At 43.6% G+C, this 24,908-nt stretch overlaps 1 protein-coding gene across 3 annotated transcripts in view; it reads left to right on the forward strand.

Annotated features, from left to right (window-relative positions):
* The first annotated feature begins 427 nt into the window (after positions 1 to 427).
* nyap2a (neuronal tyrosine-phosphorylated phosphoinositide-3-kinase adaptor 2a) overlaps positions 428 to 24,908 on the forward strand; it is a 77,325-nt gene continuing 52,844 nt past the window's right edge. For 2 of the 3 annotated variants that reach the window (XM_026191738.1, XM_026191740.1), the window contains exons 1-5: positions 428 to 838; positions 3,474 to 3,593; positions 3,748 to 3,964; positions 4,357 to 4,667; positions 7,160 to 8,194. In XM_026191738.1, coding sequence (XP_026047523.1) covers positions 3,762 to 3,964; positions 4,357 to 4,667; positions 7,160 to 8,194 — 1,549 coding nt within the window. In that variant the 5' untranslated portion in view covers positions 428 to 838; positions 3,474 to 3,593; positions 3,748 to 3,761. Of the gene's footprint in view, positions 839 to 2,329; positions 2,660 to 3,473; positions 3,594 to 3,747; positions 3,965 to 4,356; positions 4,668 to 7,159; positions 8,195 to 24,908 lie in introns of those variants that run through there. The other variant, XM_026191739.1, reaches the window with a different exon arrangement.

Consider the following 24,908-nt stretch of genomic DNA (forward strand, 5'->3'; position numbering starts at 1 on the left):
TGGTTTTTGTTTGTTTGTTTAGTATCTCCTGTTATGGGCTTTTATTTTGTGTTTTATACTATTTTGTGGACACTTCCTGCTCCCAGTGAAAGGTGTCAGTAAATGTGGGAGCTGTGACATCACACAATTGTGATAAAGTATTGTGTGGTATCATCTATCTCTCTCTCACACACACACACAAACACACACATTTACACATTAAAAACACGCTGCTCTCTCTCTCATCATTCTTCTTCACCCTCCTTACCCCCCACCCCCACCCACCCTTCAGCAATAGGGGGAGGAGCCAGCAGAGTAAGGATGCTGTCAGGTTGCTGTGGTTTCAGCCTCTCGTTTCTTGTGGCGACCATCGTCAGGGATGTGTGTGTGTGAGGGTGAAGGGTGTGTGAGTGTGACTGTGTGTGTGTGTGTGTGTGTGTGTGTGTGTGTGTGTGTGTGTGTGTGTGTGTGTGTGTGTGTGTGTGTGCATTTGAGTGGTGGTTATTGCAACTGTAAGGATATATGAATGAAGAAAGGCGAAGAGGAAGGAAAGGAAGGACGGGGGAGGAAAGTGGCATTGAAGGGTGGATCTGGATTAACGTCGATGCAGACAAAAAAATCTGTCATTTCCTCTGAGCTGCAGAGATCTGAGAGGACAACAGAAGCCTCATCACTCCATCTTTGTTCCTGCAGAGGGAGGACTGAAGGAGGGAAGGAAGGAGTCGAGGACCAAAAGGGGGAAAGAAAGGAGGACTGAAACAAGGAAAAAATAATAGGAAGCAGGGAAGGAAATAGGATCGAATCAGGGAAGGAGGGAGAGTAGGAGGAAGAGGGAGTCTGAGTCCTTGCTGGTCATCAGGTAAGGCTCCTCATTCAGCTTCAGTGTCATCTTCCTTCATCTCTTCGGTGTTTCTGCTTGTCTCCGAGCTGCTGCTGTTCCCACTGACAGTGTTCAAAATATCCAGTTTCTTCACATCCTTCTCGCCTTTCTGTGAAACCTGAAACGGCAGCATTTTACTTCAATATGGCTGCCATGTTGGGGTTAGAGTAAGGGAAAACTTCATTTGATTTGCTTTTATTTTGAAGGGGACGTCTGTCAGTCATGAGTAAACAGTGTAAAAACAAAGGTGAACACACCTAAGAAGACAAGGTCAAAGTTCAGATTGGAAGTGATTCTGTGTAAACCGTGTGTGTGTGTGTGTGTGTGTGTGTGTGTGTGTGTGTGTGTGTGGGAAGGTTCATGCCTAAGTCAAAGAGATACAGCCAAAGACATACTTATCATATTCTTACCCCTGTTTTCTCCCACTATCAGAGAGTTGCTCATTAAGCAGTTATTCTTGCTGTGGATACATCACTGTGTTTCACCTGTGATGGACTACTGACCTGTCCAGGTGTATCCCACCTATACTGGAATAGGCACCACCCCACATGTTCCAAAGTAGGCTAAGGAGTTAAGGATAATGCGTGGAAGGATGGATACATATATGTTAATGGATGGACAGATGGATGGATGGATGGATGGATGGGTGCTTTAGACAGAATTAGTGGATAGAGGCTATAAAATAAAAAACTGGAATAAACTCAACCTTCAGGGTGGTGTTCCCACAGAAATAAATAGGTGGAGCAGCACCGTTATCAACTAAAAACACTCAGTGCTGAACAGTGCCTGTTGTACTGTAGGTAACATGACTTCACTACCATCTGACAGCAGAACAGTTCCTGTTTTGAGCTTCCTGCTGTGAGGAGTATGGTATTCCTGTTTCCTCCAACAAACACATGCTGGTTACGTTAACCTGTGAGCCAGAAGGAGTGTGTGGTGGGTCAGAATCTGTAATGAAGCTGTATGTGTTAATGTGGGTGGTGGTGTAAAGGACTGAGTAGTCAGTAAACCTCTCAGGAGGCTGCTACAACTCAGAGTGTGAAGCAGCTCCACCTTGACAGATCCTAAAGGGGAGACCCTGAGTAGCAAATCTGAATCTTTCCCCTCATCCTCTCCTCGTGTCTCCTCTCTCACCCGCTTACAGGATGCATTACATCATTCTCCTGTGAGAGATGCTGCTGTTGCTAGGTTACTGCCAGCTGACTCCCTGTTCCATTTTTAGATGGATGCTGAGAAACAGAGAGGTGGGGGAGGGGATCAATATGGCGAGATGAATTCAAAGCAGTACTTTATTTAAAAGTCAGAGAAACAAATATGAAGCCTTCATGATAAAGATGAATAAAAGTGAGCCACGTTCCTCATATTCAGATGATTACTTTAATAAATTCATACAATACAATACAAATTTATTTATATAGCTCATTTAAAAACCAACGGTATACCAAAGTGCTTCACAATAAAACAGCAGGTTAAAACATGAATAATATTGTTACAGCTGGGGACCTAAGGACACCGGAAGACACACAGAAATGACACGGAGAAAGCAGGGCAGGGAAACGCTGATTAACGCTGATTAACATTGAGTTACACAGAGTAATGCAGACGACGCAACGAGGAACACAGGCAGAGACACACCATAAATACACACAAGGTAATGAGGGAATGACACACAGGAGGGGGGCACAGCTGAACCTAATTAGACACAACGAGACACAAACCTTCAAAGTAAAACAGGAAACGCACAGACTGTTTTACAACACAAACTCAGGGACACGAACAGAGCACAGAGGGAAGACACAGGTAGGGCTGAGAAACACTGAAGCACTAAACACAAAAACCAAACCTAAGAACTAATACAAAATCAGAATTAACACAAAACACAAGGTGATGCCAAAAGGAAACACAAAACGCTGGGTCAAAATGACCCAGGATCATGACAAATATAAGACCAATAACAAAGTACTGAATATGCTAACAGGTCAATGGCACTAATTACACAAGAATAAAAGTGAATATCAAATCAAACTTGCTAAAAACAGACAGGTTTTAAGTAGAAGAACAAAATAATTACATTTCAAAGATCATATAAAACCTTGGCTGGTTGAAATGAAATGTATCCTGGAATACTTGATGAAGCAGAGACGAGAACACGTGTTTGTCGACAGTGAACTCTCACTCTGTATTTGAAAATAAAAAACGAAGATGTCTGATCTGAACGATTAGAGCTAAAAGTCACTGCTAATGATACTGCTGCTGTTCAGATCCAGATAGCTTTATGCAGCTTACCCACACAACCTACCCACATGGTCAACGTCACTAATATAATCACTAATCGCAAATACTGTTGCATGTCAAGGCAGAGATCAACAAGCAATAAGTTCAAGGAAAAATGTATACATTAATAAAATAGCAAAAAACAATTCTTCGTTACGAATAAACAGCTGTTTATTTTATTGTTTGTGCACGACACCTCAAAGAGGACTACATTATCAGCATTCCCCGGTGTCCGGACATTCACAGGTGGGAATCCAAAGACCTAGCTGTGCAGAAGAGAGATGACTAAAACAGAAATCAGTCACAATAATCCAGAAATGTGTTGTTTTTTTGTGGGCAGGCTAACATCACCTGAACTGTCTTGCTTCTGCTCTGAGGCTTCCTGGTTGAACTGAACAAGATGTGAGCAGATGTTACACGAGCCAGCGTTGCTGCTTTCCAGCTTCTAACCAGTCTTAAGGTGGAATTCATGAGTTATACTAAGAATCTTTGGCTTACACTCAGAATGATGATTGACCTTTGATCTAACGAGTGGCCCTGCACCATTCAAACATGATCTGCACTGCCAACAGGAACAAACACTGTGAACTGATTTTCTCTGCTCTTCCTCTCAGGTCATTAGGGAGTCATGACATCACAGGAGGAGGGATCTTCATTCAGGAGGTTTTTCCAATACGTGGAGGACAGTGGACTTCGAATATACGATGGTCTGGTGATCCAAAACGCCTCCGACATTGCTAGAGAGAGCGACCGCATTCGCAACCAGACCAATTGGACCTACCTGCATGAAAAACACCAGAAAAAAAGACGGCAGGAAGAAAGCATCAAGAGGTAGAAAGCATCAAACCTTAAAATGAGACCATGTTGTTTCCTGTAAACTCATCTAAACCGCAATAGAAAACTCTTAAGCACACAGACCTCATATGGGCTTAGATACGGTATACTTCTGGTAAACTGGATGTCTGTGTAGGTACTCAGTCATCCAGGTGATGGTAATCTAAGGAACTTGAAACCAACTGGACTTCTTTAAGTTTTATAAAAGAAGTTTAATTAGGTCTGAGAGAGAGAGAGAGATATTTAGGACATTTTTTTAGTGTTTTAAATGTAAATAAGAGTTTAACACATCACCACTTCAGAAACATTATGAGTGTCTTGTATTTGTTTTACAAGCTGTTGTGTTATCGGACAGTCACACTAACATGATCTCCCTTTGGTGCAACCAGGATTGGTGAGGATGTTGCCGCGGCCTCGGATGGGGCGTACTCTGGGAAACACTTCAGGATGGGTTTCATGACGATGCCAGCTCCACAGGACCGATTGCCCCCAGCCAACCAGGGCTTCACCGTCAGATCGCAGTCCCTCCACTCAGTGGGCGGAGGAGAAGATGACTCCAGCAGCAGCCGCAAACAACCCCCACCCAAACCTAAGAGAGATCCCAACACCAAATTGAGCAGCAGCTCCGAAACTGTGGATGGGGGTGGAGTTACAAGAAGAGACCACCAAGACACCAAAGAGAAGCTAGAACAGGCTGAAGGTGAGTCATTAAAACCACATGTCTCACATGGTGGAGATCTGGGCACCAAATTAGATCTGCATGTTCAGGACTGATGTTCAGGTGATGGCCACAACAAGGTCTCATTATAAACATTGTTCATGACCTCCTATTGGTCCATGTGGCGTTGTTGAGGATGCTGCCGTGGCCTCAGATGGAAATTATTCGTAAGGAGAGGTTCAATGTGTTTCACTTCACCTGACTTTATTATTAAAGAAGTGTGTGAAGCCTTTTCTTAGACCTTTAAATGAAGACACTGTAGGGATCAGAATCGAGAACCAGTTCTCCAGAAGAACCAGTTCCTAGTAGTTGAATTCTTTGGAATTGTTCAGCTGCTTGTCTCTTGATCCCACCGATCAATTCTTGCACTTGCGCTACAATCAGGTGATTTCAGTTGTAGGAGGAGGAAAAGAGTAGGGCAGTTTACAGCATGCATATGAACAGAACTTTTATTTTTATTGCATTAAAGGACATGAACATGATGGTAAAGTGCAAACTGCATCCAGGACAGAAACAGCTACACTGTGTTGCTAACACAATCTCAGCTCTTTGCAAACACCTGCACAGACAGAACAACACTGCAGCCAAGTGAGCCGTTATTTTGGGGCTGCGGTGAAGCCAGCTGCCAGTGAACTTCATCAGGTAACAAACGGATGAGCAGTCAGGCTGCAGCCTTCGTTTTTACCTGTTATTTGTTTTGTTTTTTAATATAGTTATATTGCGCCAAATCCCAACAACAGTTGCCTCAATGTGCTTTATATTGTAAGGTAAAGACAATAATAGTAATAATAGACAATAAGGGTTTTTATCTTTGTTTTGTGCTGTCAGCTTTGTGTTCTTACCTAAATACTAAGAGAACGATCATATGTGTGTCCTCTTTAGGTTAGAGATCTCTGTTGGTGTGTAGCTGTAGCTATAGGTTAATATTGCTAAATGGTGATCATGAGACTCCAAAAATCAGAGTCCTGGCCTGACAAGGTAGCTCTTCTGTGTTATGCCATTCTCTTAGCCAGAGGTTTGGTTTCCCCGATGTATAAATCCTGCCAATCCTCCTGGCACTTAACGACGTACACTATGTTACTCTGTTTGTGTCGGGGGACCTGATCCTTGGGGTGGACCAATTTTTGGCACAGCGTGTTTTGGGATTTAAAACAAAACGCTACATCCAGATGAACAGAATCAACTTTTGGAGATTTACTTACCTAGATGATTGAGCATGCATCAAGACATGATCATGATCATTTTACTGAGAAATGCAATAGTATTAGTAATAGTAGAATTCCTTGCCCCCTGACCTCAGAAACATCACTTCTTGCCCCCTTTTTAAGTCCACCTATTCAAGATAGCTTACTCTGTATAACTTCCCCATGCTCTTAAACTTTGTGTTATTATTGTGTTCATTTCCTGTTTTTATGCTTGTCTTATTTGTTCTGTACAGTGTCCTTGGGTGTTTTGAAAGGCGCTTTTGTTATGGTCCTGAGTCTGGTGACTCAGTGTTTTGTGTTTCTTTATTACGATCTTGTTTATTCTGATTGTGTTTTCCATTAGGATTTGCCAGGTTTCGTTAGGTTTCTGTTCTGTGCCTGCCCTAGTCCCACTTTTCTGTTTTCCTTGATGTCCATGATGTTATTATGTGTGCTCATGAGTCTGTGTCTGTTAAGTTCTGTGTCTCGTCAGTTTATTCAGCGTCAGCCGTCTCTCCCAGCTGTTTCTTCTTAGCTCTGTTTACCTCTTGTATTTAGTGTCTGCCTCCTGCCCTGCTCGTTGTTGCGTTGTACCCTCACTTTCACTGTGTGTTCTGTTTGCCAGCCTGCCTGCCTGACTAGTTTGTTCTTTATTCTCAGTTTAGTTAGTTTTTTGTTCAGTTGCTTTCCAGCAATAAAGCTGAATATTTTGAGTTACGTTTGCCTCCGTGAGTCCTGTATTTTGGGTCCTCTCTTCCTGCCTGCACACAGTCATGACAGCTTTTACATGAAATGTATTATTATTAGTATTAGTAGTAATGTAACCAGTATTGTAAAGAATTACTTACTCCTGGGAGTAATTAAGTTATGTACTGCATTCATTTTAAGAATTACTTTTTTCAGTAATGACCCCGACATGGATCGCAACAAAGAGCAGAAATACCTCCAACATGCACAGTATGTCATTCATGTGCATGAATGTAATGTCTTTGATATGCTGCTTAGAGATGGTGGTGACTTTCATAATGGAGTCAATGAAAACCAAGAAGTAATATCGATAATAGAATCCGATTCGCTAAATTCTTATCAATTCCCATCCCTAAGACTATATTGAAAAGCAGAAGATATTTTTATTGTATCCGTCTGAAGTAATTCTAGTTCTTCTGTCAGTAAGATGACTGAAAAAATGACTGCCCTTGAATTTGAAGTTTAAATAGTTCTCTAAGGAATTTGTAGCTTTCAGAAGGTATGGAAGAAGTGTTGTGACAGTTGTTCGCTCTCTGTCTGCAGCTCAATGTTTCCTGCACTCTGAAGATGCCTCCAAGAAGATGCCTCCACCTAAACCCAAAAGGAATCCCAATACTCAGCTCAGCACCTCCTTTGATGAGTGCTACATCCGTAACCATGGCAACAAGAAGTCTTCCTTGCAGTGGGACAAATCTTCATCCCAAAGTCAGAGTCCAGCATCCAGGGACACAGACGAAGAGGAGCCAGTTTACATTGAGATGGTGGGAAACATCCTGCGAGGGCTGAAAGGTCAGGAAGCAGAGGAGGACGACCAGAATGAATCGGTGTACGAGGAGATGAAGTACCCAATGCTGGAAGACTTTCTGCAGGACACAAATGCTGCCATCATTGACCCTGAAGCTTGGTCATCCCGCGGCTCACTCTGTGACATTCCTCCACCTTTCCCAAATCTCCTGACTCACCGCCCACCACTGCTCATCTTCCCACCTGCCCCCGCTCAGTGCTCCCCAAACTCAGATGAGTCCCCCCTCACCCCTTTGGACGTCACACGCCTCCCCATGTTAGAAAACGTCTCCTACAGCAAGTCGGGCAGTGTTGAACAGCCGCAGAGCTCCACTCACTACCGCAAAGAACGAGACCGGGACATGCCCTCCACTCATACCATCACATCTTCTGGTCGCTCCTCAGCTCCACCTCTCCCCTCCAGCCTTTACAAGTCATCCAGCACCACACACGGTGGTCACGGTTACCCCCGCAGCCAATCAGCATGCCCATCTCCTGTCAGCATGGGACGCTCGCTAACACCTCTGAGCCTGAAGAGGCCACCACCGTATGACACCCTGATGGCAGGAGGAAGTATGCCTCGCTCTTCATCTTCATCTTCATCATCTTCACACAGGGCAGGTGAAGGAGGGGCTAAACTCAGTAACTCCTCCTCCACACATGGGTCCATGCAGAACATGTCCGTGAGGTCACAGACTCCAACAAGTCCACTAGACGAACTCAACAACCTGTTTGCATCAGGTAGACAGGTGATGAAGAGGGGATCAGGAGGGAGGAAGAGCAGGGAGGGTGAAGGTAAGAGAGTTGCAGAGTATTGCATCAACACCATATTATACTACCTGATGCACATCAAGGACAAGGTTTGGTTTTTGGGGGTGCTGGGGGACTACAAGTCAGAGCAAGTAAACCTGAGGTCACATTCACAATAATGGCCCAATCCTTTAACAATGCAAACTTTAAACCTTAATACAATTTCAGCAGGTGAGACAAATAACCCTCCACCATGCAGTTGTTATGTAGGGGGGTATTATCCACAGAGACCAAACCAGCTTGTGTGTCTGGCTGTAAACATGTTTGTTTCTGCTGTGAAATTTTAACATGGAAATCTATGGGGACTGACTCACTGCTGGAGCCCCCGCTGGATGTATGAGGAACTGTAAGTTTAAGGATTTGAGCCTTGGCTTAATTTTAGTCCCAGAGGTTGATGACTGGTTGCTATTACCCAATGGTGCTCATCCACACGTCTGAACGAAAAGTATATTAAACAGTTTTACAAGCTGTTGTGTAACACTGATTACACACTGCGGTTTGTTATCTCAAATACAAAGCAAAACCCAGTCAAACTATGTTCATTATACAAATTAAGTTCAGCACGTTGAAGTGTCCAGTTTATCTCCCACTCTAAAACTGTAAAAGACGATAGAAAAACAGTGTTTAGCTTAGTGTTTAGCTTGTGCGTCTTTATTTACACTAGATAGACTGGATATGTAAAGCGCTTTGGGGTCCTTAGGGACTAGTAAAGCGCTATATAAAATACAGGCCATTTACCATTTATTTACACTAACACCCGCCAGCTTTCCTGAATGCCTCCTCAGTCTCTAATGGTCTTTGGGTCAGCTGCTGAGAAATATAATAAGTATAATAAATAAATATAAGGACAGCTGAATCTGATAAATTGACTAAGAATAAAAAAAATCACTCATTTGTAGTCAAATATGAGAGAATACTCAAAAAGTTGTCATTACTGCATTCGGTCTTTACAGAGAGACTCTCCAGGGAGACTGTGTTGCCATGGTGACAACAGTCAGTTTACTTCAGCTCAATTAGAATCAAAATTGAACCTTCAGTTTAAGTCCACAAGATGTTTTTTTGTCTATATCATTGATTTACAATATTTAAACACCATATACAGTTGTGTATGTGGTTTAACCAATGTGTATACATTTTCACAGTAAAATATGTGAGTACAGCTACTGTTACCCAGATCTGCTGAAATAGTGAATGTATTTAGCCAATTTTACCTTCAACTGCACTGGAAAAACACTGCTAAAACTTTAATTGTCTAATTCTATTGTATTGGGTATGATGGCATTAAATTAACAGAATATATGAACAACAGACAGTGACTATAGTTATTTTCTGCTAACAGTATCTTAATTTTTTACAAATTTACAGCACCTAAATCTTCTAATGTACTGGTAGACAACCTACCAATGCATTAGGCATTTAGTTAGTTTTATCTGGGTGTACTGATAGCATAGAGTTTTATTTTTTAACAGCTTCCCTTTAAGAAGTACATCTCAGTCTTCTGTACTGCGATATCTCCATGGTGCAGCTAGGGCATCACATATTTCACATTAGAAAAATCACACAGCACACCAGCAAACAAAATGTCACAAAAGACATATTGATAATTTCCCCCACACACCAGGCATTGTGGAACTGGCTTGGTTTGTCCGCAGTTTACCTTCTTTGCTTTCTTCTGACCACAGCTCATGCTAGGGCCTTCATCTGGGTTGGGGTTTTCTCCAAGACCCAGGTCAGACAGATTACTTTTTCTTTATTTTTTTAAATATTTATCTTTGCTATTAGGCACTGCATTGTTTTACTCACAGCATGAGTATTATGTAATTTCTTCTTCGTCCTCTTCTGTTTTACGGGCAGTTGGCAACCAATTTATTTGGGGAGGTACTTGCACTGCCCTCTAGTGGAAGTTATATTCTTGGATTTGTTGGATTTAATGGTTTTGATTCTCATTAATGTTTTCTGTTTATGTTATAGTCTTAGTTTATAGTCCTTAGTTTTCTGTTACTTTGCCTTCCCCGTGTTCCACATCTAGTTACTCTTGTCTCTGTGCTCCATGTTCTCCCTGTCTTCTCTGTCTGCCGTGTCTCCTTGTATAGTTGGTGTTTCCATGTCTTATATTTCCTGTTTTACTTTGAAATTCTTGTGTCCTGTGTTTCAGTTTTGCTTCCTCGCCGTTTTGTTCATGGGCTGCATCCTCCTGAGGACCCGGGTCCTCAGAAGGTCGGGTAGGCTGGAAGTAAACGGCTGTGGAATTGGACGGTCTATCTTTCTGATTAGCATCACCACTGTCTCGGTGGAGTTTAATAAACTCGGCCGTCTGCTCCTTGCTATCTAAAGTATAACAGGACACTGGAGTGAACTCTCGACTGTCTCATACTTCTGTTTAATCAGTTTTCTGTTTGACGTTTATTCAGCTGTGTGAAAACCACTCAAGGGATTAATAAAGTTTTATTTCATCTTACTTTAATCTCAGCCAAACCGATTTACTCACGAACAAATAAAACACTGAAAAAAGCCAAATAATAAAAATTTAGGTTGTCTAAGTGACTTATATATTACGTTTAACCTGAGTAGCGAAAGTCCGCGGTGATCTGAAAATGATGTGCCGGGAGTTGTGCCGTTCTCGGCGGCTTCAGTGACCCTCGAGCTCCCGGCTAGCTATCGAGCTGGTGGGTAACAGACGTCTCCAAAAACGTCGAAGCACTTTTGCAAATAAGTGATATCTTGATAAACCGAGCAGATATTTGAAGTTTACACAGCTACATTTTTCGCCTGAAAATATGTTAAAAGTTTATTTTGTGACCCAGAAAGATTAATAACAGTAATTTTAAAACTTAGTAGCGGCCGCCATTGTTGGAAACTGGAGTTTGGCTGGGCCGCGCTATGAATTCTGGGATATGGTGGGCCACGAAGGACACATCTGACCCATCCTTCAAATTCGGGGAAAAGGAGGACGGCTGCACTCGGAGGAGTCTACGAATTTGGACAGCCTTCGGCGCGTTGCTGTGATGAAATTGGCCTACAAATGCGGCCTCAGGAGGAAGCAGCCCATGAATTTGGATCAGAACCAGATCAGGATCATAGATCTGGAGCAAATCAGTTCTTGTATCAGCTCATCTGGCCAGGATTCACTTTGGATCTGTTTATTGTGGCTTGTTGCCGTTTGTTGTGGTCAGCAGTCCAGAGCTGACAACAACAACAACTACTGAGTATAAGTTAACATTGTACCTTCTAATGTCTGGTTAGAGTGTCTGAAAAATCACACTTTTTCTCTGATAAACAGTTTAATTAAATTCTCGCACCTCATGAGAGTTTATTTACAAAGTGTTGGAGCTCCACTTCAAAGAAAGTTTTAATGCCTAATGACAGCTAACAGTGGAAAAAACAGCAGTTACTGTCAAAAAATTCACCTTGTGACATGGACGGTTCTCACTTGGAATATTGAACACTTGATATAACACTGACCGTGAGCAGTACAGCCACTGCGCAGTAGTCCAACACAGTGGTTTACTATGCATTTTCATGCAACATTTGAATAACACAAAATTAATAGTTTCATAATATGAAAATACTAGTGATGTCAGCGTTAATCTCATTAAAATGACGCTAACTCCATAACCGCATTAACGTGGCAACACTCTGTTAGCGAGTTAGCGCATTAGCGCCCCGTGTGCCCTGTGCGTGGAGTGTGTGTAGATACTCTGTTTTCCAGTGTCTCCAGAAGTGGTCTGCTAGGTGCTGGACTTGCTGCCATTGCTGCTTGTAGAGATCCTTCTCTGTAAACTTCCCCGGTGGAGGTGGTGCGCTTGCCTTTTGTGTAAGGAGCATAGCCGGGCTAGTATTTCAAGTGAGTCTGCATCTGAAGAGACAGGAACTACAGGCCTGGAGTTAATAATAGTTGTTACTTCTGCCATTAAAGTGCGCAGTACTTCGTGTGTGAGATGGGAACAATCTGTGCGCATTAGCATAGAGTCCAGGATCCTCCTTGCAACTCCAATCGTGCATTCCCATGCGCCACCAGAGTGCAGTTGTATTCACCGGCTCCAGATAGCAAAGAAGAAGAATAGACAGTTAATGAAAACATCCATGGACTCAATCACTTCTATGTGAACAGCACGAGTACTTAGACAAGTAAATAGCACTGCCCAGCGCTTATTGTAGGCTAGTCCTCCTTTTGTGCGCCTTCCAACTACATTCCAAGGCCCAAAGACATCCAGGCCTCTGTAAGTAAAGGGGGAAGAACTACTAAGTTGTTCCTCTGGCAATTGCGACATCTTCTAGCTCTCAGTTCTGCCTCGCAGCTTCCGACAAATGACACATCCATGAATAACACTGCCTATGCATCTTTTGCCACCTATCAGCCATATTCCAGCCGCTCGAATCGCACCCTCAGAGAAACTAGCTGTCTGCACAGAGCGAATAATAACACTCCTTGCCTTGGACAACTGTGGCTTTGAACACTGATGCCATCCTTTGCATTCCTTAGCAATTTGGGTCATGGACTGAGCAATATGAATAAGTGTGGCAACTGGTCATTGCAAAGAGTTCCATGAAAAAAATTTCTCAAACCTTTCTGGAGCGAGTTTCTTTTCCTCTTTCTTACTGGCACAGCAAGTGACTCGTGGCCAGATCGCTTTATCTGAGTCTGGTTCAACAACACTGAAGATGTCTTGCTTTTGTATTGTTCATACAAGATTGCTGGTCCAGACAGCTGGTTCGTATTAGTAAGCTGAGAGGCTTGGATTGATCTTGACGCATGATCTGCTGGATTATGTTCTGTGGGCACATATCGCCTGTCACGTCTGCATTGGCAGACGAGTGGAGGTTGAAAGTAGGACCCAAGATGCAGGAAGCGTCAGATGCAGGTGAACTTTATTAAACCGGTAAGTGAAACAAACAAAAACGTAGCAGGAAAGAAACAGAAGCTAAGGAACCTATACTGGGAGAAGTCCAGAAACAAACCAAAACAGACCACAAAATCAAAAACGCAGGAACACAAGAAAACCGAGCCAACAAACAGTTCAGGGGGCTGACCCAGAGGCCAACAGCGCAGGAATCCCAAACAGTTAAATTCAGGAGGCCGACCGTGCGAAAAGCCGCAGGTGGTGGCGCTGCAGGCGACAGCATGGGAGCTAGCGTGGGAGCTGCAGGTGGTGGCGCTGCAGGCAACAGCATGAGGGCCGCAGGTGGTGGCGCTGCATGCTGGACGGGCCCCTCAGACCCTCCAGCGGAGGCTGACGAAGGCTGGATGGGCCCTTCGGACCCTCCAGCAGAGACAGGCACAAAAGCAGCAGGCACGAGGTCCTGTGACAGACACGAAGGTGACTGAAGCTGCGCAGGGCACTGACTCTGCCCAAGCAGTGCTAACAAGATGCACTTCTAAGTAAAACAAACAAAAACGTAGCAGGCAAGAAACAGAAGCTAAGGAACCTATACTGGGAAAAACTAAGAAAACACCGACCTGAAACGGGGATGGGGGAGACGCAGGGAGATAACAGAATGAGGCAGGGAAAGAACACAGGTGAACCAGCAACGCACACGAGAAAACACAGGGCTTAAATACACACAGGGAAATCAGGGAATGGGAGACAGAAGGGAGACACGGCTGGGATTAATTTTTGCTGAGGAGACGGATGGCTTGTGGAAAAAAGCTGTTGCACAGTCTGGATGTGTGTGCCCAAATGCTTCGGTACCTTTTTCCAGATGGCAGGAGTGTGAAGAGTGTGTGAGAGGGGTGTGTCCGATCAGCCACAATGCTGGTGGCTTTGCGAATGCATCATGTGGTGTAGATGTCCTCAATAGAGGGGAGAGAGACCCCGATGATCTTCTCTGCTGTTCCCACTATCCGCTGTAGGGTCTTGCGGTCTGATATGGCACAGTTTCCAAACCAGACAGTGATGCAGCCGCTCAGGATGTTCTCGATAGTTCCTCTATAGAAGGTGGTCAGGATCGGTGGTGGAAGCCGAGCCTTTCTCAGTCTTCTCAGAAAGAAAAGACGCTGTTGGGCTTTCTTGTGCAGGGAGCTGGTGTTGAGGGACCAGCCGAGGTCCTTCCCCAGGAATTTGGTGCTGTCGACGATCTTCACAGAGGAGCCGTTGATGCTCAGCGGTGAGTGGTCGCCTCGTGTCCTCCTAAAGTCAACAACCATCTCTTTTGTCTTGTCAACCTTCGTTATGGCGGTATGCAAATTGCAGTGGGTCCAGTGAGGGGGGCAGCAGATTCTTGATGTGTCTCATGACGAGCCGCTCGAAGCACTTCATGATGGTGGGTGTAAGTGGAACAGGACGGTAGTCGTTGAGACAGGACACAGAAAACTTCTTGGGCACAGGGACGATGGTGGTGGCCTTGAGGCACGTGGGAACGACGGCACTGCTCAGAGAGATGTTGAAGATGTCGGTGAGAACATCTGCCAGCTGATCAGCACATTCTCTGAGCACTCTGCCTGGGATGTTGTCTGGTCCAGCAGCTTTACGTGGGTTGACTCTGCGTAGAGTTTTCCTCACCTCAGCTGTAGTGAGACACAGGACCTGGTCGTTCGGAGGAGGGGTGGTCTTCCTCGCCGCCACGTCGTTCTGCCTGTCGAACCGAGCGTAGAAGTTGTTCAGCGCATCTGGGAGGGAGCCGTCACTGTCACAGGCAGGTGATGTCATCCTGTAGTTAGTAATGGCTTGTAAGCCCTGCCACATGCGCTGTGTGTCGCCGCTGTCCTTGAAGTGGTTGTGGATTCTCTGAGCGTGTGCGCGCTTCGCCTCTCTGATGGCCTAAGAAAGTTCGGCCCTAGCTCTTCTAAGTGCCACCTTATCTCCCTCTTTGAAGGCAGAGTCTCGGGTCCTTAGAAGTGCACGCACTTCCACAGTAATCCACGGTTTCTGGTTGGGTCATGAGATGATGGTCTTGAAGACAGTGATGTCATCGGTGCACTTGTTGATGTAGCTGGACACTGATGATGTGTACTCCTCCAAGTCAGTGAAGTCGCTGTAAGTTGCAGCCTCCCTAAACATGTTCCAGTCAGTGCTCTCGAAGCAGTCCTGAAGAGCAGAGATGGCTCCTGCTGGCCAGGTTTTCACCTGCTTCAGAACCGGTTTTGATCGCCTGACGAGTGGTCTGTATGCTGGAATTAGCATAACAGAGATGTGGTCTGAGTAGCCGAGGTGGGGGCGGGGCTCTGCCCGATATGCGCCGGGATGTTTGTGTAAACAAGATCCAGCGTGTTTTCCCCTCTCGTTGCAAAGTCCACATACTGATGGAATCTAGGAAGCACTGACTTGAGATTTGCATGGTTGAAATCTCCAGCAACAATAAACAGTCCATCCGGGTATGTATTTTGCAGTTCACTGATCTTTGTATACAGTTCCCATAGCGCTTCCTTAGCATTAGCGCTAGGTGGAATGTACACTCCGATAATGAAAACAGTGGTGAATTCCTGTGGTAAATAAAAAGGTCTGCATCTAACAGTCACAAACTCCACCAGCGATGAGCAATAACTAGAAACTAGCACAGAGTTCTTGCACCATTTCTCGTTGATGTAAACACACAAGCCGCCACCGCGAGTCTTACCGCACAGAGCTGCATTTCTGTCGGCGCGAAACGAGGCCAGCCCGTTTAGTTCCTCACGATTGTCTGAAATGTCATTGCTTTCAAGCAGTGTTGGCAGTGTGAGGCTGATACCACCATTATGTGCCTCAACCTGATAGCCATTCGCTCTTCTTCCAGATCTCTCTAATGCCAGCACATGTCTTCAAGGTGTAGGGGAATGCATCACCTTGAATTTTGAACAGGTCAAAAAATCCTGTCCTTGCTAATGATCTGTTACTCTGGTTGTCGAGCATATCATTATCATCATCGTCAGTGGTCCTAGCCTGTTTGGCGCCCCGGGCGAACACTCCCTCTGGCGCCGCCCCCCCCCCCCCCCCCCCCCCCCACACACACACACACACACACACACACACACACACACAAAACATATTAAGGATTATACATTAACATAAAACTGTTGTCAGAACCATACTGAATTTTGCCAGAGAAACACACATATGAAGAGAGAGAGAGAGTATGCATTGTATCCAAATGGCTACCAAACAGCCGTCATAATTCGTCATACAATGAGAGCAGGACAAATCAACAACTGACACTCACTAATTAATATTAAAATCTGTAACATAATGTATTGTTTGGAGTTTAGTCTGTTACTGTTACTATGTTTACCATTTATTTTTGGAGCAACTGTAACCCACATCATTTCCTTAGGGATTAATAAAGTGTTCTGATTCTGATTGGTTCAGGATGACCTGCCATTATCCAATCACACATCTTCTTACCTGCATCTGTTGCTCGTTTCTCCTCCTCTTCTTTTCCCTTTTTTCTAAACTGAGCACCTGATGGCTTTGAGCTTTTCTTGTCCATCTTCCACTGGTTTTAATGTTGCACTCCAGTATGAACACAAATAATGGAGCACTCGAGGATCACCACAACATAACCTAACAGACCTACACCTTAGTTCACTGATTCACTTTGTCTAAGGTTTATTTCTGGGATTTCACACAACCCAGGATTCAAATCATGAATCCATGATGGGCTTGGATTTACAACATTATGAATGAAATGTGCTCTATTTGGAAGCAGCAGGTCTCCCTCCCCTTTCGACGGGTTGCGTGAGACTTTAAATCATCAAACTGTAAATTATAAACTGTAAATCTTTGTTGATCCCTTTACCCCGAGTCGTAAAGTGTATATTTATTTTCTTACTCTTCTTATATTTATTGTTTGTTTACTTGCACTGCTGTAACTGGAGCCTCGTCGTCTCGTCTCTCTATATACTGGACTGTAAGTAGCGGAGATGACAATAAAGTTTACTTTGACTTCAGCAGCGCGCAGGTGCACCGAGGGCTCTCGCGCTCTCGCGCTCACTTTTCTCATATAGAGTTTCAAAAAAACATCGGTGCAAATTATAAGTCTCTATCATGATGTCTGGTGTTTTCGTGTTTGTCGTTTTGTTTTTATTTTGCAAGTTGATTATTAGACGCTGCTCCAGCCAGCCAGAGAATCCCCCGCCGCCCCGCCCTCTCCTCCCTGTGCTGCAAGCAGCAGGCGCACCTCGCAAACGGAGGGCGCCCTTACTCCCAGCAAATGGGCGAGAGAAAACCGAACGGTGCCTATGCCATTCCCAATATGCGCTGGCTGATGTCGGGGCAGCAGGAGTACGAGCAATTTTTTATTTTTTATTTTTTTTGCCGATGCCCGTGATGCCACCCCGGGCAACCGCCCGTGTTGCCCGTATCAAAAACTGTTACTGATCATCGTTTATATATAGCACTTTAAAAACACAGCAGGCAGACCAAAGTGCTGAACAACACAAAAACAAAGAAAAGCAAAACATAGTAGGGATGTCAGTTTCCCGCATAGTTTAAAGTCAGGAAATTAAAATAGGTTTTCAATCTCGACTTAAAGACCTGCACTGAAGACACTTGTCTAATATGAAAGGGAAGGTTGTTCCAAAGCATCGGAGCCGCAATTGAGAAAGCTCGATCTCCTCCGAGTTTCAGCCGCGACTTAGGGACTGACAACAGCAATTGATCAGCTGAATGGAGCGAGCGAGTAGAAGTATGAGGCTTCAACAAATCGGATAAATATACAGGGGCCAGACCGTTTAAAGATTTAAAAACCAATAAAAGGACTTTAAAACTGATCCTAAAAACAATAGGAAGCCAATGGAGTGAAGCCAGAACCAGAGGGATGCGGTCAAATTTCCTTCTACCAGTTAAAAAAAATGTGCCGCTGCATTTTGCACTAATTGCAAGCATGACAGGGTGCCCAACCTGGAAGTTTTCCATTAAATAAGGCCTGCAGACGAGCGGTGAGCGGTAGCTAACATTCTTTAATCCAAACACACAAAGAACAGAAAACCAAGCTTGTGGAGAGCCTACATGACCGCGGGGCAGGTCAGCAGAGTCTCCCTGAGCCCAGCATGGCTCTCAGTTAAACACCTTCTCCAGGAACAAAAGGCAGTACACAGCTGTTTCACACCTTGAGGTTCACACTCCCTTGCTGCCTCCCAGAGTCCTCGAAGAGACAAAAGACTCTTCCTGTGGAGTTCCTGTTTCCCCCAACATCCTTACTACTCCCCCACCATTTGTCTAACTGTATGAGTGTGAACATGTTTAAATCCAGTGGCACCAAGGTATCATACAATAAAATAATGTGATTAATACATAAGTAAAAGAAATTCCTATACAATCCCACCCTTTGATTCTTAAATCAAGAATCACATTAATACCAGAATTTCTTTCCTGACATTGCGTATGTCACATCAACATTATTATTCAGAATCAGAATCAGAATCAGAATACTTCATTGATCCCTGGGGGAAATTATTTTTTGTTACAGTGCTCCATTTTTCACTTAAAGGAGTTTCACACTGTGTATCCTCACTTCACTGCTCTCCCACCACCCTTTGTTCATCTTTAATCTTCCCCGCAATCTAAGCTCTCACATGCAAATGGCAACAACAATGATACAGAGGAAAGGTCTTCTCCAGAGTGTCAAAGTACTTTGCATGGCAGAGTGAAACAGCATTAGGTGGTCATTCTCAGTCACAGTCATGGCTCCTGGTGTCTGTGCCATTTTCAGAGTCATAATTCCAACGCTGGTCTCCCTCTGCGCTGTCACCTTTGGAGCTTGGCATGCTCTCTTCATCCCTCGATTTCTGTTCTAACGCGGCTGTAGAGAGCAGAGCAAGTCGTACACTCCTGTAGTCTTCCTCCACGTCCACGTAGAAACTCTTTTATTTTATTTTAAGATTTTGCTGTTCAAAATCTTCTCGTGACAATCCTTTGGAAGCCCAGTGGTGCAGCCCACTGTCGTTTGTCTGCTGTCCTGCAGATGGTTCCTGCTTCTCACATGGTCCTGTTGAAGCGTTCTCTCCCGGTCATGGTCTGCATCTGCACCTCACTCAATCCTTCCATATCCTTCATGTCACGGTCTCTGCAATTTAAAAATGAAAACTTCCCTGGAAAAACCCTCTTTTGCCCTCTGTCAGCTTAGCACAATTAGACACGCACAATAAAGTTGTGCATTATCTCTTACAAATTCCCAGGGATTCTCCCCTGGAGTAGCTTCACTCCAGGCCCCGTCTTAAGAAAAAGTAAAACATTAGCCAGTGGTGTGTCCTGCTGTAAATCATGTGATCACATGATCACATGATTTACGGTAGAGTATCACTTCCTGTTCCTGCTCAAACACAGTGGTGTTTCTGAGTAGCTTATTTGCTTAGCAATTTAATTAACAACTTTTAAATACATTCTTTTTCATAGTATAATCTTCACGTGCTTCATCCGAAGCACACTTTCTGTGTACTCACTACCTAATTTATAGCCAAAGTATTCACTCACTGTCTCTGTACTGTTTCGCTAGCTTAGCTTAGCTCGTAGCCGACTCGTTAGCACCATGGCTACTTCACCTGTCCCTCCTGCACTTTCTTGCTCATTGTGTCAGATGTTTAGTTACTCCTCGGCCTCCTTTAGCAGTAATGATATCTGTAACAAATGTAGCATATTTGCAGCTCTGGAGGCCAGGATTACTGAATTGGAGACTCGGCTTCGCACCCTTCATTCACCCGTAGCTAGCCAGGCCCCTGTAGCTGGTGCAGCCGAAGATAGCGTAGGCCCCGCTAGCTGTTCCCCGGCAGACCCCAAGCAGCTGGGGAAAGAGGGCGGCTGGGTCACGGTGAGGAGGAAGCATAGTCCTAAACAGAAGCCCCAGGTACACCACCAACCCATTCATGTGTCTAACCGTTTTTCCCCACTTGGCAACACACCCGCCGGGGGTCAAACTCTGGTAATTGGTGATTCTGTTCTCAGACATGTGAAGCTAAAGACACCGGCAACCAGAGGTGTGGACTCGAGTCACATGACTTGGACTCGAGTCAGACTCGAGTCATTAATTTTATGACTTTAGACTTGACTTGAAAAAATGTTCTCAGACTTGTGACTTGACTTGGACTTTTACACCAATGACTTGGGACTTGAATTGGACTTGAACCTGTTTACTTGAAAAGACTTGATATTTTACCCCAAATATAAAATTTAACATGCATATTATATAGAGATTGAAAATGTGACGTCATTCTCGGGTAGAACCGCAAAGGATTCTGGGAACTCGTGGCAAGCGGTACTAGCGCACGCAGGCTTTCAATTAAAATCAGTTATACAGCAATAAAAAGAAACACAAAAATGTCAAGAAGCTGTTGTATTATTAACTGCAATAGCCGGTGGCATGACAGCCACGGGAAGCCGACGGGTAAAGAGATCGGTTGTTATCGGATTATGTCGTTGAAGAGAAATTGTTCAAGCCATGTTTCCGAAGTAACAAAGACGCGACGGATGGCCTGGATTGCAGCCATTCAAAGACCAAATATAACGTCCCAGAACACTCCTAGCTCACAGGTTAGTCTGCTCCAAGCATTTACACGAAGGTCAGTGTTTTTTAGTAGTTAATACCTCATTTTCATAACATAATTAGTGATATAGGTTACAAGCAAGTCTGGCGCTGAACAGAAATGGTCGCGCTATGCTCCTTTATTTATTGTGCATAAATAGTGAATTGTCCTGACACAATATTGCGTTTCGCTTCTGTTATTACGGTACATTGACAAGAACATATACTTTTATTCACAGGATAAAACAGGTTTTTTGTATCACTAATTGCCCAGTACGATTACAGCATACAATATTATTGTCACTGCTACATTTCTGTGATGGGTACCAGAAATTATTTCCACTACTAATTAATTACCGTTGAGCTCAAAGGTCCTATTAATAAACGGTTAAGGAATGTGTATTTATGATGACGATTTGTGAGACTGGTAAACTTATGATACGTACGATGGTCTTTCGTTCTACACGGTGCATTTCAAGGTCCTGCACCCATCCGTCGGTAAACTGTACCTGGGCTTGTTGCAGTGACCTGAAGTTACTAAACTTCATGAGTGTATGCACTCACTCCAAGAACCGTATGATTATAAATATGCATATAAATATGCTAAGATGAGATAGCTGACTTCATCTAACTAGCAAATGTTGTCCAGGCTACGTTGGTGATACAGTTTTTTTAATGTGTATGATATTTTTGTCATGCGATTTTAAAGCCGGTCCTACAACCGCATCCAAGAATAACATGCAGCTTATCTCAGAACTGTCGGTGAAAATTATTCTTGGAGCTAAGTTTAATTGAGCTGCATTTTAAAGAGGTGCAATTTCACAATTTGTGTATATTTTCTAAGTTCACTATTTTGTCATGTGTTGAGAAAAACACAGATTTTAAAATTACATGGTCTAATATTTACATTTAGCATATAACTGCAACATTATTTTTTCGTTTTGTTTTTTTTAAAGACTCGAAAGGACTTGAAATTCAAAGTTTCAGACTTGTGACTTGACTCGGACTTTTACACCAGTGACTTGAGACTCGACTCTGACTTGCCTGACATTACTTGAGACTTGACTTGAGACTTGAGGATAAAGACTTGAGACTTACTTGAGACTTGCAAAACAATGACTTGGTCCCACCTCTGCCGGCAACCATAGTCAATTGTCTTCCAGGGGCCAGAGCAGGCGACATTGAAGGAAATTTAAAACTGCTGGCTAAGGGTAAACGTAAATTCAGTAAGATCATAATTCACGTTGGCAGTAATGACACCCGGTTACGCCAATCGGAGGTCACTAAAATCAATATGGAATCGGTGTGCAACTTTGCCAAAACAATGTCAGACTCTGTAGTTTTCTCTGGTCCCCTCCCCAATCAGACCAGGAGTGACATGTTTAGCTGCATGTTCTCCTTAAATTGCTGGCTGTCTGAGTGGTGTCCCAGAAACGATGTGGGCTTCATAGATAATTGGCAAACCTTCTGGAGGAAACCTGGTCTTGTTAGGAGACACGGCATCCATCCCACTTTGGATGGAGCAGCTCTCATTTCTAGAAATATGGACAAATTTATTAAACCCCCCATAATATGACTATCCAGAGTTGGGACCAGGAAGCAGAGTTGCAGTCTTACACGTCTCTCTGCAGCTTCTCTCCTCCTGCTACCCCCCCAAAAACCCATCTCCATAGAGACTGTGTCAGCTCCCAAACAGACAAAAAACAAACTAAAAACCAGCAACAAACAACTTAAACATAAACAATTACAAAGAAAGAACAATACAGTATCCACATCTGAACCAAAGAGTAAAACAGTGAAATGTGGATTATTAAATATTAGGTCTCTCTCCTCCAAGTCTCTGTTAGTACATGACTTAATAATTGATCAACAAATTGATTTACTCTGCCTTACAGAAACCTGGTTGCAGCAGGATGATTATGTTAGTTTAAATGAATCAACACCCCCGAGTCATTCTAACTACCAGAAACCTCGAAGCACAGGCCGAGGGGGAGGTGTGGCAGCAATTTTTCACACCAGCCTATTAATTAATGAAAGACCAAGACAGACTTTTAATTCATTTGAAAGCCTGATGCTTAACATTGTCCACCCCAGCTGTGAAACTCTGAAACCAGTCTTACTTGTTATCATCTATCGTCCACCTGGGCCTTACACAGAGTTTCTGTCTGATTTCTCAGACTTTATATCTAATTTAGTTCTGAGCTCAGATAAAATAATTATTGTGGGTGATTTTAACATCCATGTAGATGCTAAAAATGACAGCCTCAACATGGCATTTAATCTGTTATTAGACTCAATTGGTTTCTCTCAAAATGTAAAAGAACCCACCCACCACTTTAATCACACTCTAGATCTTGTTTTAACATATGGCATAGAAACTGAACATTTAACAGTGTTTCCTGAAAACCCTCTCCTGTCTGATCATTTCCTGATAACATTTACATTTACAATAATTGATTACACAGCGGTGGAGAGTAGACTTTATCAAAGTAGATGTCTTTCTGAAAGCACTGTAACTAAGTTTAAGAAGAAAGTGTACTTTATTGGTCCCCGTGGGGAAAATCCCTCTCTGCATTTAACCCATTCACTCAGTGAAGCAGTGGGCAGCCACTGGGCGCCCAGGGAGCAGTGTGTAGGGACGGTACCTTGCTCAGGGGTAGCCCACATCAGGGTAGCTGTTCAGGGGAATCGAACCCCCGACCTTCCGATCATGGGGCCACCACTCTACCTACTGAGCTACCCCTGCCCAGGTTAAGAACATAATCCACCCACTCTTATCATCTTCAATGCCCTGTACCAACACAGAGCAGAGCAGCTATCTGAACGCTACCCCAACAGAAGTCGATCATCTTGTTAATAATTTTACCTCCTCACTACGTACGACTCTGGATACTGTAGCTCCTGTGAAAACTAAGGTCTCTAATCAGAAGTACCTGACTCCGTGGTAAAATTCTCAAACACGTAGCCTAAAGCAGATGACTCGTAATCTGGAGAGGAAATGGCGTGTCACAAATTTAGAGGATCATCATTTAGCCTGGAGAAATAGTTTGCTGCTTTATAAGAAAGCCCTCCACAAAGCCAGAACATCTTACTATTCATCACTGATTGAAGAAAATAAGACCAACCCCAGGTTTCTCTTCAGCACTGACAAAAAGTCAGAGCTCTTGTGAGCCAACAATCCCTTTAACGTTAACTATTAATGACTTCATGAACTTCTTCACAAATAAAATTTTTATCATTAGAGAAAAAATTACCAGTAATCATCCCACAGATGTAATATTATCTACAGCTACTCTTAGTACCATTGATGTTAAGTTAGACTCTTTTTCTCTAATTGATCTTTCTGAGTTAACTTCAATAATTACTTCCTCCAAGCCATCAACGTGTCTTTTAGACCCCATTCCTACAAAACTGCTCAAAGAAGTCCTGCCATTAATTAATTCTTCGATCTTAAATATGATCAACCTATCTCTAATGATCGGCTATGTACCACAGGCCTTCAAGCTGGCTGTAGTTAAACCTTTACTCAAAAAGCATCTCTAGACCCAGCAGTCTTAGCTAATTATAGGCCAATCTCCAACCTTCCTTTCATATCAAAAATCCTTGAAAGAGTAGTTGTCAAACAGCTAACAGATCATCTGCAGAGGAATGGTTTATTTGAAGAGTTTCAGTCAGGTTTCAGAGCTCATCACAGCACAGAAACAGCTTTTGCAACAGATCTTCTTATGGCCTCTGACAGTGGACTCATCTCTGTGCTTGTCCTGCTAGACCTTAGTGCAGCATTCGATACTGTCGACCATAATATCCTATTAGAGCGATTAGAACATGCTGTAGGTATTACAGGTACTGCACTGCAGTGGTTTGTATCATATCTATCTAATAGACTCCAGTTTGTGCATGTAAATGGAGAGTCCTCTTCACACACTGAGGTTAATTATGGAGTTCCACAGGGTTCAGTGCTAGGACCAATTCTGTTTACATTATACATGCTTCCCTTAGGCAGCATCATTAGAAGACATAGCATACATTTTCACTGCTATGCAGATGACACCCAGCTCTATCTGTCCATGAAGCCAGATAACACACACCAATGAGTCAAACTGCAGGAATGTCTTAAAGACATAAAGACCTGGATGGCCGCTAACTTTCTGCTTCTTAATTCAGATCAAAACTGAGGTTATTGTACTCGGCCCTGAAAAGCCTAGAAATATGGTATCTAAGCAGATTCTTACTCTGGATGGCATTACCTTGGCCTCCAGTAACGCTGTGA

This window comes from Astatotilapia calliptera, chromosome 14 (assembly GCF_900246225.1).
Source record: "Astatotilapia calliptera chromosome 14, fAstCal1.2, whole genome shotgun sequence".
Classification (NCBI taxonomy): domain Eukaryota; kingdom Metazoa; phylum Chordata; class Actinopteri; order Cichliformes; family Cichlidae; genus Astatotilapia; species Astatotilapia calliptera.